This window comes from Salmo salar, chromosome ssa05 (assembly GCF_905237065.1).
Source record: "Salmo salar chromosome ssa05, Ssal_v3.1, whole genome shotgun sequence".
Lineage (NCBI taxonomy): Eukaryota > Metazoa > Chordata > Actinopteri > Salmoniformes > Salmonidae > Salmo > Salmo salar.
In genome coordinates this window covers 33,128,725-33,141,684 of record NC_059446.1, presented here as the reverse complement: position 1 = coordinate 33,141,684, position 12,960 = coordinate 33,128,725, and the positions used below count along the sequence as shown (strand labels likewise).

At 46.8% G+C, this 12,960-nt stretch overlaps 1 protein-coding gene and 1 long non-coding RNA gene across 4 annotated transcripts; one reads left to right on the top strand and one right to left on the bottom strand.

Moving 5' to 3' along the window:
• The first annotated feature begins 34 nt into the window (after positions 1–34).
• On the top strand, positions 35–9,538 carry LOC106604677 (uncharacterized). Of its 2 annotated transcripts, none has more exons than XR_001328716.2 (5): positions 35–143; positions 2,322–2,444; positions 7,501–7,646; positions 7,827–7,881; positions 8,838–9,538. It is a non-coding gene; the product is annotated as an uncharacterized lncRNA (long non-coding RNA). The 2 variants fall into 2 exon arrangements; XR_001328717.2 differs by having other exon boundaries at positions 113–197.
• On the bottom strand, positions 448–12,412 carry kdm2ab (lysine (K)-specific demethylase 2Ab). 2 transcript variants are annotated; one of them, XM_014199569.2, is made up of 23 exons: positions 12,211–12,412; positions 11,301–11,339; positions 8,813–8,951; positions 8,526–8,604; positions 8,331–8,377; positions 8,049–8,227; positions 7,762–7,868; positions 7,486–7,579; positions 7,124–7,277; positions 6,904–7,019; positions 6,539–6,665; positions 6,145–6,452; positions 5,512–5,589; positions 5,112–5,363; positions 4,886–5,026; positions 4,578–4,667; positions 4,168–4,413; positions 3,990–4,022; positions 2,805–3,883; positions 2,514–2,677; positions 2,264–2,410; positions 1,819–2,034; positions 448–1,693 (listed from the first exon to the last, which is right to left on the bottom strand). In XM_014199569.2, the coding sequence occupies exons 2-23, from the start codon at positions 11,334–11,336 to the stop codon at positions 1,512–1,514; spliced, it is 4,014 nt and encodes a 1,337-aa protein (XP_014055044.1). In that variant the 5' UTR covers positions 11,337–11,339; positions 12,211–12,412; the 3' UTR covers positions 448–1,511. The 2 variants fall into 2 exon arrangements, with proteins under 2 accessions (XP_014055044.1, XP_014055045.1); XM_014199570.2 differs by having other exon boundaries at positions 12,166–12,399.
• Positions 12,413–12,960: the final 548 nt, after the last annotated feature.

Below are 12,960 nucleotides of genomic sequence, written 5' to 3'. Positions count from 1 at the left end.
TTAGTTCCAGGTTATTGCTAGCAGCTGGAGTGGGTGAGGAAGGAAAGGCGCGTGATGCATGTTGCCATACAATCATTGAAGGGAATACAACTGTTATATCCCCACTTCTGATGCCAGATGCCAAGCAGAGTTGTGGGGCAATGGTGAGAATCTCCAGCTGATGACCACGGGCTCTTTGCGCCCAATAAAAAAAATAGGTATTACATGTACACTGCGAATCACCTGACACCGTAACCAAAGCCTGCACAACCTGTAGATAAGATCCCCAGGCTCAGATTTGTAAATCACTGGGCTAAGACAAGTAGCTATGTACCATATTACTCAAGTATTCTTTATCAATTAACCCATTGTGACATGAGGTTCTGCAGAGTGCATTTGTGGTCCCCGTTCTCACAATCTCGGCACACAGCAGCCAAACAACCCAAAAATCACATACATCTGGCACAGTTAACCTTTCACTTTCTATTTTTAATTTATTTAATAACAAATTAAGTGAAAAAAGCTTCTGAAAATAATTACAATGCTACAGGATTTTTTTTGTCATCTAAAAGAGGGAAACACATTTACACAAAAGTATATATTTATATTCTTTTTTTAGACGTGGCAGGGTGGGAAGGAAAGAAGGATCCCTCAGAAGCACTAGACTGAAGGGCAACAGGACAGAATAATGACAGCAAATATTACATTTATACACTGAGTCTTAACAAGTAAAAATAAACTGTAAAGGGAACTCACATTTTATCCATGGGAAACAGAAAATGCATCAAAGTGGGATGAGGGGTATTTCCTAGAATAGAGACGGTTGTCATAGACTGATATTTGTACAAAACAGGAAGTTTTGGGAGTGATAGCACCTGAATTCTAACGGTTGTTTGAGATCGCGCCATTTACCCTGTCTCCGCCCCTTCCACCCCATTTCATTCATACCCCGCCCTTATTTAGGAGTGGTCTGGTCACCATATCGATTGCCCTCGCACCTTCCCCAAATCCCTTGTCTGCGCCCCTCTGTCTCAGGGTGGGGCGACCTGACCAGAGTACTCCTGGAGGAGTTAGTCAGTCCACAGCCAACACCTTTGAGTAAAGACAGCCTTAGAACTCCCAGGGTGAAGAGAAGAACCCCATCTGGGATGACTGACCCACCCCCACAATCCCCTGCCACCCTCATAAGAACCCGCCTAACCTCTCCCCTCCACATATCATGGAGTCCATTTCCCACGCCAACTTCATCATGCAGAGTAGGCGCCTAAACTCAAACTCCTGAGTCTCTTGTCTGGTTCAGTAAAAAAAAATTATATATATATATACACACACACACACACACACACACACACAACTGGAAAGAAATCCTGCTCCCACTAAGTGTGCAGTAACTAAGTGCTTCCCATTCCTGCTTCCTTCAGAAGGAGGCAGCAGGTGCTTTTAAGCCTCCCTGTCCAACAGTCTTTTCTCTTGTCACACAGATGTCCCCAACCTCTCCCTTTATCCCCTGTCCCAGACAGAGGAGGCGGGCTCTAGGATATCCTCTGGATCAGTTTGTCTTCAGATAGGCAGTAGAGGGTGTTGACAGACAGCTCAGAGATGAAGGCCTCGCAGGCTTTGCGGGAGACACTCTTGCATTCCCGCAGGTCCAGCAGGGAGAGGCAGGAAAGCCGGCGGAGGTACCGCAGACACGAGTCTGTCAGCTTACTGCAGCCTGGGAGATAGAGAGACCGGGGCTCAACACTAACAACAACTCAATATCAAGTACTAGTCACAATTGTGTGTGTGCACTGCTCCAAGTCTCAGCTGTGGCTGTGTACTCGTGAGTCCAAGTCTTACCCCCCAGGTTGAGCTCGGTGAGTGTGTTGCGTGTGGAGGAGCCCACAGCAGTGAGCAGGTTGATGGACTGGTCAGTGAGGCCTCCACAGTGGGATAGGTCCAGACGGGTCAGCAGGGGCATGTGTCTGATCACCAGCCTCAGAGTACAGTCACTGATCTCCAGCCCCGCCAGACGGAAAGACTGCATGTTCCTCAGCTGACTGCGGTTATCACAACCTAGAGAGCGATGGGGTAGGGGTGGACAGGAATTAGGGCAGGGAGAGGGAGGGAGAAAGAGGTGACAGGAGGAAGGCAGTGGAAGAGAGAAAAAAAGAGAAAATATCTGTCTGCTGTGGACTCCAGCGGGACACAGCTAATTCATTTGGTATGACAAGGGATTTATCCAAACAGTATTTAACTCAAAACAGAAAACGGTGGAGGAAAGGGGCGGGATGTGTTGTCTCACCTGGTGGGTTGAGCAGGTCCCTAATCTGTCCGTCTTTGATCCCGTCGGCCCACCGAAGGTCCAGTGTGCGCAGGAGGGGGCAACTGGGCGAGCTAAGAGCCGAAATTGAAGACCAGGAACAGCCAGACAACATGAGATCCTTCAACCCTGAGCCGGAGAGAGAATAAGTTACATCTCCAGAGTGAGTAGTAGTCCAAGTGTGTGAGGACATGTTTGGTGGCATGTCTGTGTGTGTGTGTATTGTGTGTACCAGGCAGGCGGTTGATGAGCCAGGTGAGTTGTTTCTTGGAGATGGAGGTCCAGGAGAGGTCCAGGGTGACTGGTTGGCGTTTGATAATACCTGACAGAGCCTGAGGACTGATGGATTTAGACACGCTCAGATCGATCCGCATCCACAGCCTCTTATCCAAGCTCCTACACGAGAACACACACACACACACGTTTTAATTGGTTATCGAGCTCCTATACACTCTTGCGCATGCAGACACGTTCATAGTGTGTGTGTATATAAGATGCATTAAAAATTGTTTTTGTCTCTTACCATTTGTGCCAGTTCTTGCAGACAGCCATGCAGACACAGAGCTCGGTACGAGTCAGGTAGCGGAAGACAGATACCCACACCTCCCTCTCACAGCCCGGCTCGCTCCCTCCATTCGCCACCTCCCTCCCCCCATCCTGTAAAGCCGACAGAGGGAGGCGTAGAGGAACAGGAGAGGAGGAAGCGCTGTTGTCTGTTCTCTCTGGTCTGCCTGGCCTCATTCTCCTCTCGTCTGGATGGGAGCCCCGTGTGTGTGTACTGCTGCCCCTGGTGTGTGTGTGTGTGTCTGAGTGCGAGGGTGCAGCGTAAGGGTCTGGGGCGTGGTTCCTGAGGGGTGGTCGGGCCAGGTTCTTGCGTTGGATGCAACTCTGGCCAGGAGGGGCAGGGCGGGGGGCGACTGCAGCCTCCAGTTTCGGGACAATGGCCCCCGGATCACGTTTGGCCCTCGACGGCTGTAGGGTTACTGTGAGATACGAGCCCTTCATGAGGTCGTCGCTAAGGTCCGACACTACGAGGACCGGTGGCTCCGTCTGTGCCTGTCCTCCTTCCCTCCAGTCTTCATCCATCTCTTCTCCGTTTTGGTTGGACTCCTCACTCTCTTCCTCATCTTCTTTGGCTGCTCCGCTTCCTCGTCTCTGTGGTCGGTTCTCTTTGTTCCGTCTGGTCCGCACGCCGTTCTCCCTCTCCTCATCACTACTACTACTACTACTACTACTACTACTACTGCTGCTGCTGCTGCTGCTGCTGCTACTACTGCTGCTATCACTCTCTTCCTCTGCTCCTCCGTGTCTCTGTCCTCTTCTTCCTCTCCCTGCTGCTGCTCCTCTGAGCCGTACTCCTCTCCCACTCCCTCGCTCCCTGTGCCCCTCTCCCCTGCCTGCGGGGGCCAGGCTGAGGGAGGGTTGGGGGGGCTGCAGGCGAGCCCCTGTAGGGGAGCGGTAAGAGGAGCCTCTGAAGGACCCACGGCCCCGGGACAGTCTGCCAACAGGGGAGCGGAGGCGAGAAGACACCCCTCTCTGGAGGTGGGCTAGACCCTGGGAGCACAGGAGCTTAGGAGAACGCTCCAGAGACAACATCTGCTTCTGTAGAGGATAATGGGTAAATGGGTTAAACAGTGCTTTGGGTTTGAATAATCATGCACTGGTTTGGAGAATTACTGTGCTTTAAAATAGGACTGCATGTGCTTACCGATTGTAAGATTTTGCTGCGCTCCAGTTTGATCTGCAACAAAGAGTAGGAAGAGGTTTAAGAGGAGATTACTTGGTGGTGAGGAATGATTGTACGATAGATGTAGAGCTTTAACACAGACCTCTAACCAAAATCAAAAAGCACTCTAGCAACTCCCCCCCCCCTCTCTATCTCTCACCCTCTTCCTGAGTCTTAACTCCAGCGCTCCAGCTCTCTTCCGGTTTTGTTGTTGCTGCAGTAACAGCCGCTGAGAGGGAGGGGGCGCTCTCCGCTGGGACAGAGAGGACGTCAGGGGGGGTCTGCCGCGTCGTCCCTTCCTCATCCCACCGCCTGCCTCCCCATCTCCTAACCCCTCTCGGTGGACATGATTTGACGTAGAGAGAGAACCTGTAGACGCCGTGCTGTCCTCATCACTGCTGGATGACTGAGACCGAGAGGGAGAGTGAGACAGGGGGCATCATCATGATCACTAAACGGGTATCAATAGAGTAGATGGGTATTGTCTTATAGGGACATAGAGGAAGAGAGAGAGAGACAGAGAGAGGGACACAGACCGAGAAAGGGAGAGGAAGAGTAATGTTGGGGTACCTCCGATGAGGGGCCTTCTTTGCCCTGGTAACATTTGGGACACTCCCAGCAGCTGGGCAGGTCCTTATTGATCCTGCCCACCCCAGGAACCTGAGAGAGAATTAACAACAGTTATAACACCTGCCATACACACAGAGGACTGTTATATACAGCTATAACACCTCAATCATCAGTAAGGGCCATTTGAGTTTTGTGGGATACATACATTGTAAAGAAAATGTGTAACGGAAGTATGTTGCACAAGAAGGATTTTCCATGTGGATTGTAGTACAGCTATACATGTATCTGCTAGTGCGAGGCCTGGTCACCTTGATGCAGTCGGGGTGGGCAATCTGAGCACAGTTGGAGCATTCCATGAGGGTTGTGGAGGAGGGGCTTGCGTCTGAACACTCCTGCTTCCCCTGGCCCGCTCCACACAGAGCACACACCGCTGAGTTAGGCAGGCCAGGCTGGAGACAGGGAGAGACCAGGGTCAATATACTACACACACCTCTCCCTCTCTCTGAGTAGGAAGCCACTGCGCTGGCTACTCACAGCGAGACACTGCCGCATCATGCAGCCCTTCTTCATGCGCCCGGGTCCTCCGAACCTCCTCATATCTTTGCAGAAGTTGCATTCGCCGCACTCCTTCCTCTGGCAGGCTGCACAGTGTTTGCAGCGCACGCGCCTCCGTCTCAGAGCCGAGATAGAGGTGGGCTTGGCACGGCGAGGGACCACGGCCTTGTGGGGCATGGCGAGACGAGGACGGTATACCACTGAGGGGGGAGGGGGCTGGTACCACGAGGGCTGGGGAGGGGGGAGAGGAGACCGGAAAGTTAGAAAGTTAGTCTGTCCCTGTGTTGTTGAGACCTTAACTCTGGTGAGTAAATGTATGACACCTGTATGTTAGGTGGATGTTTGAATGTGTGTATGAGGCATGTGCTCTCTGGCTCACCCTCTTGGGCCACTTGACGATGGGCTTTCCGGTGTAAGACAGCTTGGGGTCATCGTTGCAGTGTTCCTCCAGAAGAGCCTGAAAACAGCAGAACATTAGCCATGTCAGGGTCATGTCTCCCTGTATCACAACCGGCCATGATCGGAAGTCCCATAGGATGGCGCACAATTGGCCCAGTGTCGTCCGGGTTAGGGGAGGGTTTGGCCGGGGTAGGCCGCAATTGTAAAATAAGAATTTATTCTTAACTGACTTGCCTAGTTAAATAAAAAAAAAACATGCAAGACTTGACTGAGCAGATTACAAATGGATGCAGACAGCTGGATACTAATAGGTACCATTTCAAAATCTACAGTAGCATACCATTTAGAATGAAGCTATTGGCCATGCACTGGAAGTTGTATGCTAGTGTGGATATTGAAACGTAGCCATAGACTGATGTATATAGCTAGTGCAGCCATAGACACGTCCTGTGTAGCTCAGTTGGTAATGCATGGCTCTTGCGACCTCAGGATCGTGGGTTTGATTCCTGCTGGGGCTAACCATACAATGTATGCACGCACTACTGTAAGTGGCTATAGATGAAAGCATCTGCTAAATAATATATTATATTCTAGACTGGTGTATTGTACCCACCCGTATGTCATGGAGCAGGGCGGGGGCATTACGGATGCCTGCGGGGACACACTTTTTGTGGGCCGGCAGCTCCTCCAGCTTCCCCAGCAGGTTCCACAGCCCCTCCAGCTCCAGGGGAGTCAGGTTTACTCTCACCTCCGGCTTAGTGGCACCAGGAAGGGGGAAGGAATCGTCATCAGACTCTTCCATTTTGACCTTGGTCTCACTTTCCTCCTTTTCTTCCTCATCATCGTCTCCCTCTTTCTTTTCCTCTGTGCCGTTTTTCACGTGGCCGTTGAGTTTGTTCTCCGAGTCTTCACGGGTCAGACCTGAGAAGGATAAACTCAGAAATTAAAAATGAGAGAAAAGAGGAGGGGAAACAAATGAGACAAAAAATATGAAATTGTGTACTCACCAACGCCAAGCGAGTGCTTCTGGAAGTCGGGGGTGAGGTGGGAGGTGTTGGTCAGGCAGTAGAGGTATCTTTCCAACACGTACCAGCACATCTCATAGTAGAAGGGGTATCGGAACTTAGCCGGGACCTGGAGAGGGGACAAGTACAGCAGTACACATGAGATATTGGAAGTCAACAATTCCTTTTCCCCCTAATCAAGAAGTACTCATCCAAACTCATGGATCTGCAATACAGTAGAGCGTTACCGTACGGTAGTGCGTTACCATACATACAGTAGTGCGGTACAGTAGTGTGTTACGGTACGGTGCCATAGAGTCTTACGGTACCGTAGTGTGTTACAGTGTGCAGTAGGGTACGGTACTCACTCGTGTGCGGTCCTCAATGTTGTAGATGTTGAGCTGCATGGGGATGTTGAAGCTGTGGAGGAAGTTTCCTCCAAACACCAGTGTGTCCTCAGGGGTGTACACAGCATGGATCCAGCCTAGACGTCAACAGTTGGGGAGGTTAGATTATGTTTGTGTTGGTATGTGTGTGTCCGGGTGTGTCTAAGGGTACGTCTCAGTGTGTGTGTGTGTGTGTACGTACCAGAGGGGATCATGAAGGTGTATCCCTGCTTCAGTTCTATCCTCTGACAGTCCTGGGCCTTGTCCCCCAGGAAAATGTCTCCCTGTTTCCCTGACAACACCCAGTTCTCATACAGCTCCAAGTTCTGGGGTGTGGGCGGGATCAGCCAGAACACCTACAGGAGGTCAGAGGTCAGGGTTGAAGAGTGGGATAGACAGAGATACAATAAAATACTAAATTGGCATATGTCTTAAACCTTCATAACTCTAGAATGTGCTGATAATGGCAGCCATCTTGGTCAGGGATAAATTATGGTCTATTAAATTCTGTGGCGATTCAAATGTGACACATCAAGGCTCTAGTTCTCCTGGGTGTTGTCTCACCTTTCCCCCCCGCAGGATGTGGTACCAGACCGACGTTCCGCCAAAGTCAACGTGGAAGTCTGTGAAGCAGCCCTGGACACTCATCAGACAGTACCTGAAAGAGAGAGATAGAGGGAAGAAAATACATCTTTACATCCAACATCAACCAGCACTGAAACAATGTAATAAAGGCATTATATTCAATCAACTCACGCTTCCACCCACAAACACTGCATGGGGTAAAATGTATCGTTGAGAACATGAGGAAGGAAGGCCATGTAAATGTACGGGACTCACTTCTGCACTTTGGGATACTGCATTTCTATTATGGAGTTGGTTGAGTCTCTCTGTCTCTCCTTTAGATGCCTTGGCCACATGTTGTCCACCCAGTCTATCAAATCCACCTGGGGAGAAAAGGTCAGTAAGGACATACATCACTGACTGTCCAGGGCTCTGTGGAAGTGATAGCCCAGCGTTTACAATGGTCAGACTCCCAAGCTTGCCATGTGATAGTTTGGTGTTACGTGTGTATATCTTTCAAGCTGAGGTGTCTGACAAGTTTTTCTGGTTTGCGTGTGTCTTACCGAGGCGGGTCGTTTCACCAGGTTCTCCAGCTTGGTGTGACTGAACTCCAGGCTGATGACGTTATAGAGCTTATCTCGCTCCGAGGGCGGGGTCTCGTAGTACCGCCGCCATTGGGCCATGGACATCTCGATGCCCTTCTGAGTGGTCACATCCATAACGTCAACCATCCGCCGACTGCCTATGAGAGAGGGAGACAGGCAAAGGGCAGGGAGAATTAGTCACTGTTAAATCAGTTGAAATCAGCAACTGTGAGTTCATAGTGTTCATAGTTTGGACCTTACCTACAAACAGCTTGACATCACTCACACTGAAATCAGAGTCTGGCATCCTGAAAGAATGAGAGCAAGAGAGCGAAAGAGAGAGGTTATTAAATACATCTGGAAAATTAGAGAGTTAACCAACTGTTATATTTCTATCCAGGCACAGATATGCAGTGAGGAAGGTCGGTTAGATAATTAGAAAGAAGCGTGACCTACTCTAAGCCAAGGCCATCTTTTTTCTCAAAGACGATAGGGTCTCTCAGCCCCTCCCTCTGGATGTACTCGAATGTGAAGTCTGCAGAGAAACATGTTATAGACAATGCAGGGTAGGCACACCAAGAGTAATCAAAAAAATAGAACACACCATAATTAGGGCCATGATTTTTGCCAGATTAAAAAAATAAATAAACATTTATAAATAAATAAACAGGTCAGGATCATCACAACATAAGAGAAACATGGTTAATGCCTCTAAGGGATATCACAGCGTGGTTTGACCTGACCTTTTCCATCCATGTGTTTAACCAGGTAGGAGTTGAACCTGTCACTCTGGAGCTTCTCATCCAGGTCAAACGTCCTCTTCCCCTCAATCTCATCGTCCGAGATCCCGTCATCCTGGTAGCGCCGCCGCGTCCCCGTACGCTAGTGACACAAGGCAGAAACTCAACTTGTTGTATCACTTTGAATGAATTTTCTCCCATGCATATGTAACAGTATTGCTTCCACTCAAGGAGCACAGTTGTTGTTGCTCGACCACGAGATCATTTGCAGACCGTTCACTCTTTGGTCTGCATGGTCAATGCAGCAGATGCAACAATATGTAGGTTTTTTTCTGGATCAAAAAGGGGCTTAGGTGGTGGGCGAGGCAATGGGCCCAATCAGTCCATATGGACTTCAGAGACAATTTTAGAGGCCCCCATCTTGGCGGTGTAGAGAAATGTTTTAATACTTATGCAAATTTCCTTAAATTCTACAAATTTCTCCATGTAACTGAGAGAAATTGTTTCAGTTTTAAAGCAAATTTCCTGTATTCTACACATTTTGCCATAAAGCTGAGAGAATCTTGCAGTTTTTAAGTTAATATCCTGCAATTGTAAATATTCTGTCATTGAAGCTGAGAGAATTTAGCCGTTTTAAAGCTAATTTCCAGCAATTCTATGCATGTGGCCATGGCTAATGCTATGTTATTTTGTTCAAACATTATAATAAAAACAATACTGCTAAATTAATTGTTTTGGGAAGTTTCGATTCTCCGACTGTCTAGCTTATATTTAGCTGATTGTTCATTTCTCAAAGATGATATTATTTACAAATATAAAATCCAAAATATAAAACGACAACGTCGATGCTGCTTTCCACTCTGAACTTAATATAAATCCACAAACATTCTATAATTATACTATTAGTTTGTGCATCTTTCTGTCTCCAAACAGCTAGTTTACCTTTTCTTAGCAAGTTGTGGCTAAAATAAATTGTGTTAGCCGCAAATGCTAGCTAGCTAATAAATGTATTGAGTCAGTCAGAGCAAACATAGCTAGCTAATACACCCCGATACCAGTGCTGGTGTAGGCCTATATCAGCATGTTGTTCGTACAACAGTATCTTCTAAATCTGATACAAATAAGTGAAGAGAAAACATTTAATGTAGCCAAAGATTATAGGGTGCCACCCCCCTGGTAAACACTTTGGTTCCTACCCTGTCACAATTACACCTCCATAGAGATCCTGATAGTATTATAATTCTTAATCATACAAACGCCTCCCTGGCTTTTCATTTGTTGTCAAACACTGTATTCGAAGTGCCCACTATTACATTGTAACTATAGAGTTAGAATAATCCTTCTATTTCCATGATTTCAACAGTTCACCCAAGTGTTTTGATTTAAATAGCAATATTTGGTTAAAAATAAGGCCTCATTTTTTTTGCCCATATCATGCAGCCCTACATGGCAGTGTGGAAATTAACTCAAATGAGATCAACTTTTGGTTGAAGTTTGATTGAACAGCATAACACAATCAGAATGGTGAAAGCCCCATTGAAATCACTTACAATGTATGTGTTGCCAACCTAAATAGGGTCATGCACAACTCCAAGCAAATGTTGAACTTTTATTATTCAAAAACATAACATAAAAAAATGTGTAACATATTGTGATATTTTTTGCCCATATCGCCCAGCCCTATAAAGATTCATAACAGAAAGATTTGCAGATGAGTCATTCGGTCACTTAATGGTCCGTGTGGGCATCACAGGAGGGGCTTATCGTACTACGACCATTCCCCCTATGCTCTCATAGTTTGGCTAGACAGATGGGTCCAGCACAACAACACACCCCCCCAAACCCTATCTCTACTCAAAACACCAAGCATGTCGTTTCCTACTCAGCTGGACTGATCCATTCTCATATCTTGATTTAACCACAGTTTGAAAGACACGAGACAACATTCCATTATTATCTATAATTCTATGGATTGTTTTAAATGACAGTAGAGAAAACAAAATCACACCCCTTATAATGGCCTAATGGTTCTACAGCTGTGTGTGGGTTGTCACAACTGAATACATGTCCTTTGCTCTTGGGGTTTTATGCTGGGCATCTGGATAAGGACTTTGTGACAACTGCTGATGTAAAAAGGATTTATAAAATACATTTTACTGAATGATGTCCTTTGCTATAAATTAGTCACTGCACGAGAACAAAAAAGGTAAGCCTAATATAAGGTGCACGAGTAAGCATTTTCAAGTAGAACAACACTAGTGTACTTGAACCTACATTGAACCCACACATTCAGTATTTCGTCATGCCAACAAATAAGCAACACTATCTATTGATTGAGCTCGTTAACGATGCAACAGTGGTTTTGATTAAGGAAACTAATATTTTTTTATTGTACACTTGCAAAATGGTGCAACTTGGCCAACTCCAGAAGTATATTGGTTAAGTTAGCATGCCTAAACGTATCTGGTAAAAAATAACGTTAGCTACTTACCAAGCGCTTGCTGTAACGAGGGTTTTGGTCTTCCATAACCTAGGTATGCAATGAGACAGTTTTAGGAATATGAAGATAAAATACCGGTAAGAGTTCTGGCACTTGGATTGACAGTTTGCCATATAATATAGGTCCAACAATGATATAGTTCAATAGTTGGCGACAAGATTATTGATGAATAGCGTAACTCCTAACTAGCTGGTTATCAGCAACTAACGTTAATTTGGCTACGTTGCTAATATAGGCTAGCTAGGTTTTTTATTTCACTAGGCAAGTCAGTTAATTAAGAACAAATTCTTATTTACAATGACGGCGTATCGGGGACCAGTGTGTTAACTGCCTTGTTCACGGGCAGAACGACATTTTTACCATGTCAGCTCGGGGATTCGATCCAGCAACCTTTAGGTAACTGGCCCAATGCCACTAATGCCACTAAGCTACCTGCCGCCCCGTAACCCTAGGAACAAACGATAACGTTGATAGCCAACTAACGTTATTCTTTTGCCAAAAACAGCTAAAATGTTTAATAACAAATTCGAATTTTATTTGCAACAAAACCAGTGAGTTAGATGGTTGTTCTTGGCTTATGGTACAGAACTGACCGACTTGCAGCAGACGCTGTTGTTAGCTGGCTGGCTAGCTAGACTAGAGTGAACCTTAGCTGCCAGAATGTTGTTAGCTAACGTTAACTAGCTAACTTTCGCGAATACATGTGTGTGTCTGGTTGTCTCCTGTTCGAACACAATAGCCGTGTTAAGCTACATTTATGTGGGGCATTTCTTAAAAATATGTACAATAGCTAGCGACTTCATTCACGGAACGTTAGCCCGCTAGCTAGCTACCGTTAGCTAGCCATGTAACTTACATTATCTAGCTTACTATTGGGAAAATGCTATTATTTTCACTGTACCACTGAAATAACTCCTTGGGTTGTTGTGGTGTATACGTTGTCCTGTAGAACGGCTTTTATGGGTTATCCTTGAAGTTGGTATCCATTTTTATATAATTTTAGCTTTGTAGTTTGTTATCCATGTGTGCGATAAGTTAAAGCGATCGCTTCGGGACGCCATTTTCATCTGAGCACAAAACACACAGGGCGGATTCTATTAATCTGAGCGGCGGGGCACCGGTCTATGGCCGGTGACGTCAACGGGTAAAAGCGGTGAGGGTGGAGCGCACTCTCAAATGGAACAGTACTCTGCGCCGCTCGGTCATGTTGTCAACCAGGCAGCATCGTGCTCTGTTCAGAAACATACCACATCTCCTTTCCATTAAATATATGTTAGAATGTTGATTGGGAAAGCAGATAAAGCGTTTTTATCTAAATCAAGCCTACTTATTACTCCACGTGCTAATTACCTGACGTTTATTTTGAGCACGTTTTGAACGGGGCTCCTCGCTCACGCCCGGGAGCAGCCCGGTTCCAAAACGAATGTAATCAACATTCATCCGTGCAAAACTCGTCTACCTGGACGCCCGGGACAGATTAATCGAATCCCCTCACACGCACACCCCTTCCCGAACGAGAACGATCCGCCTCCAATTTACACTGACCTCCAATAGTAAATTGATAAATCAACATACGAATGTTGTGATTGGGCAAAGGTTATGTCATTCCGTGAAGCAGGCGGAGCCCACGTGGTGTATAAACCTATGGCTG

Coding starts and splice junctions, on each gene's coding strand:
- kdm2ab (XM_014199569.2), bottom strand. CDS start 11,336: ATGGAAGACCAAAACCCTCGTTACAGCAAGCGCTTG. Junction 8,378..8,525: donor AAAGATGGCCTTGGCTTAGA/GTAGGTCACGCT, acceptor TCATTCTTTCAG/GATGCCAGACTCTGATTTCA. Junction 5,027..5,111: donor TGATGCGGCAGTGTCTCGCT/GTGAGTAGCCAG, acceptor CCCTGTCTCCAG/CCTGGCCTGCCTAACTCAGC.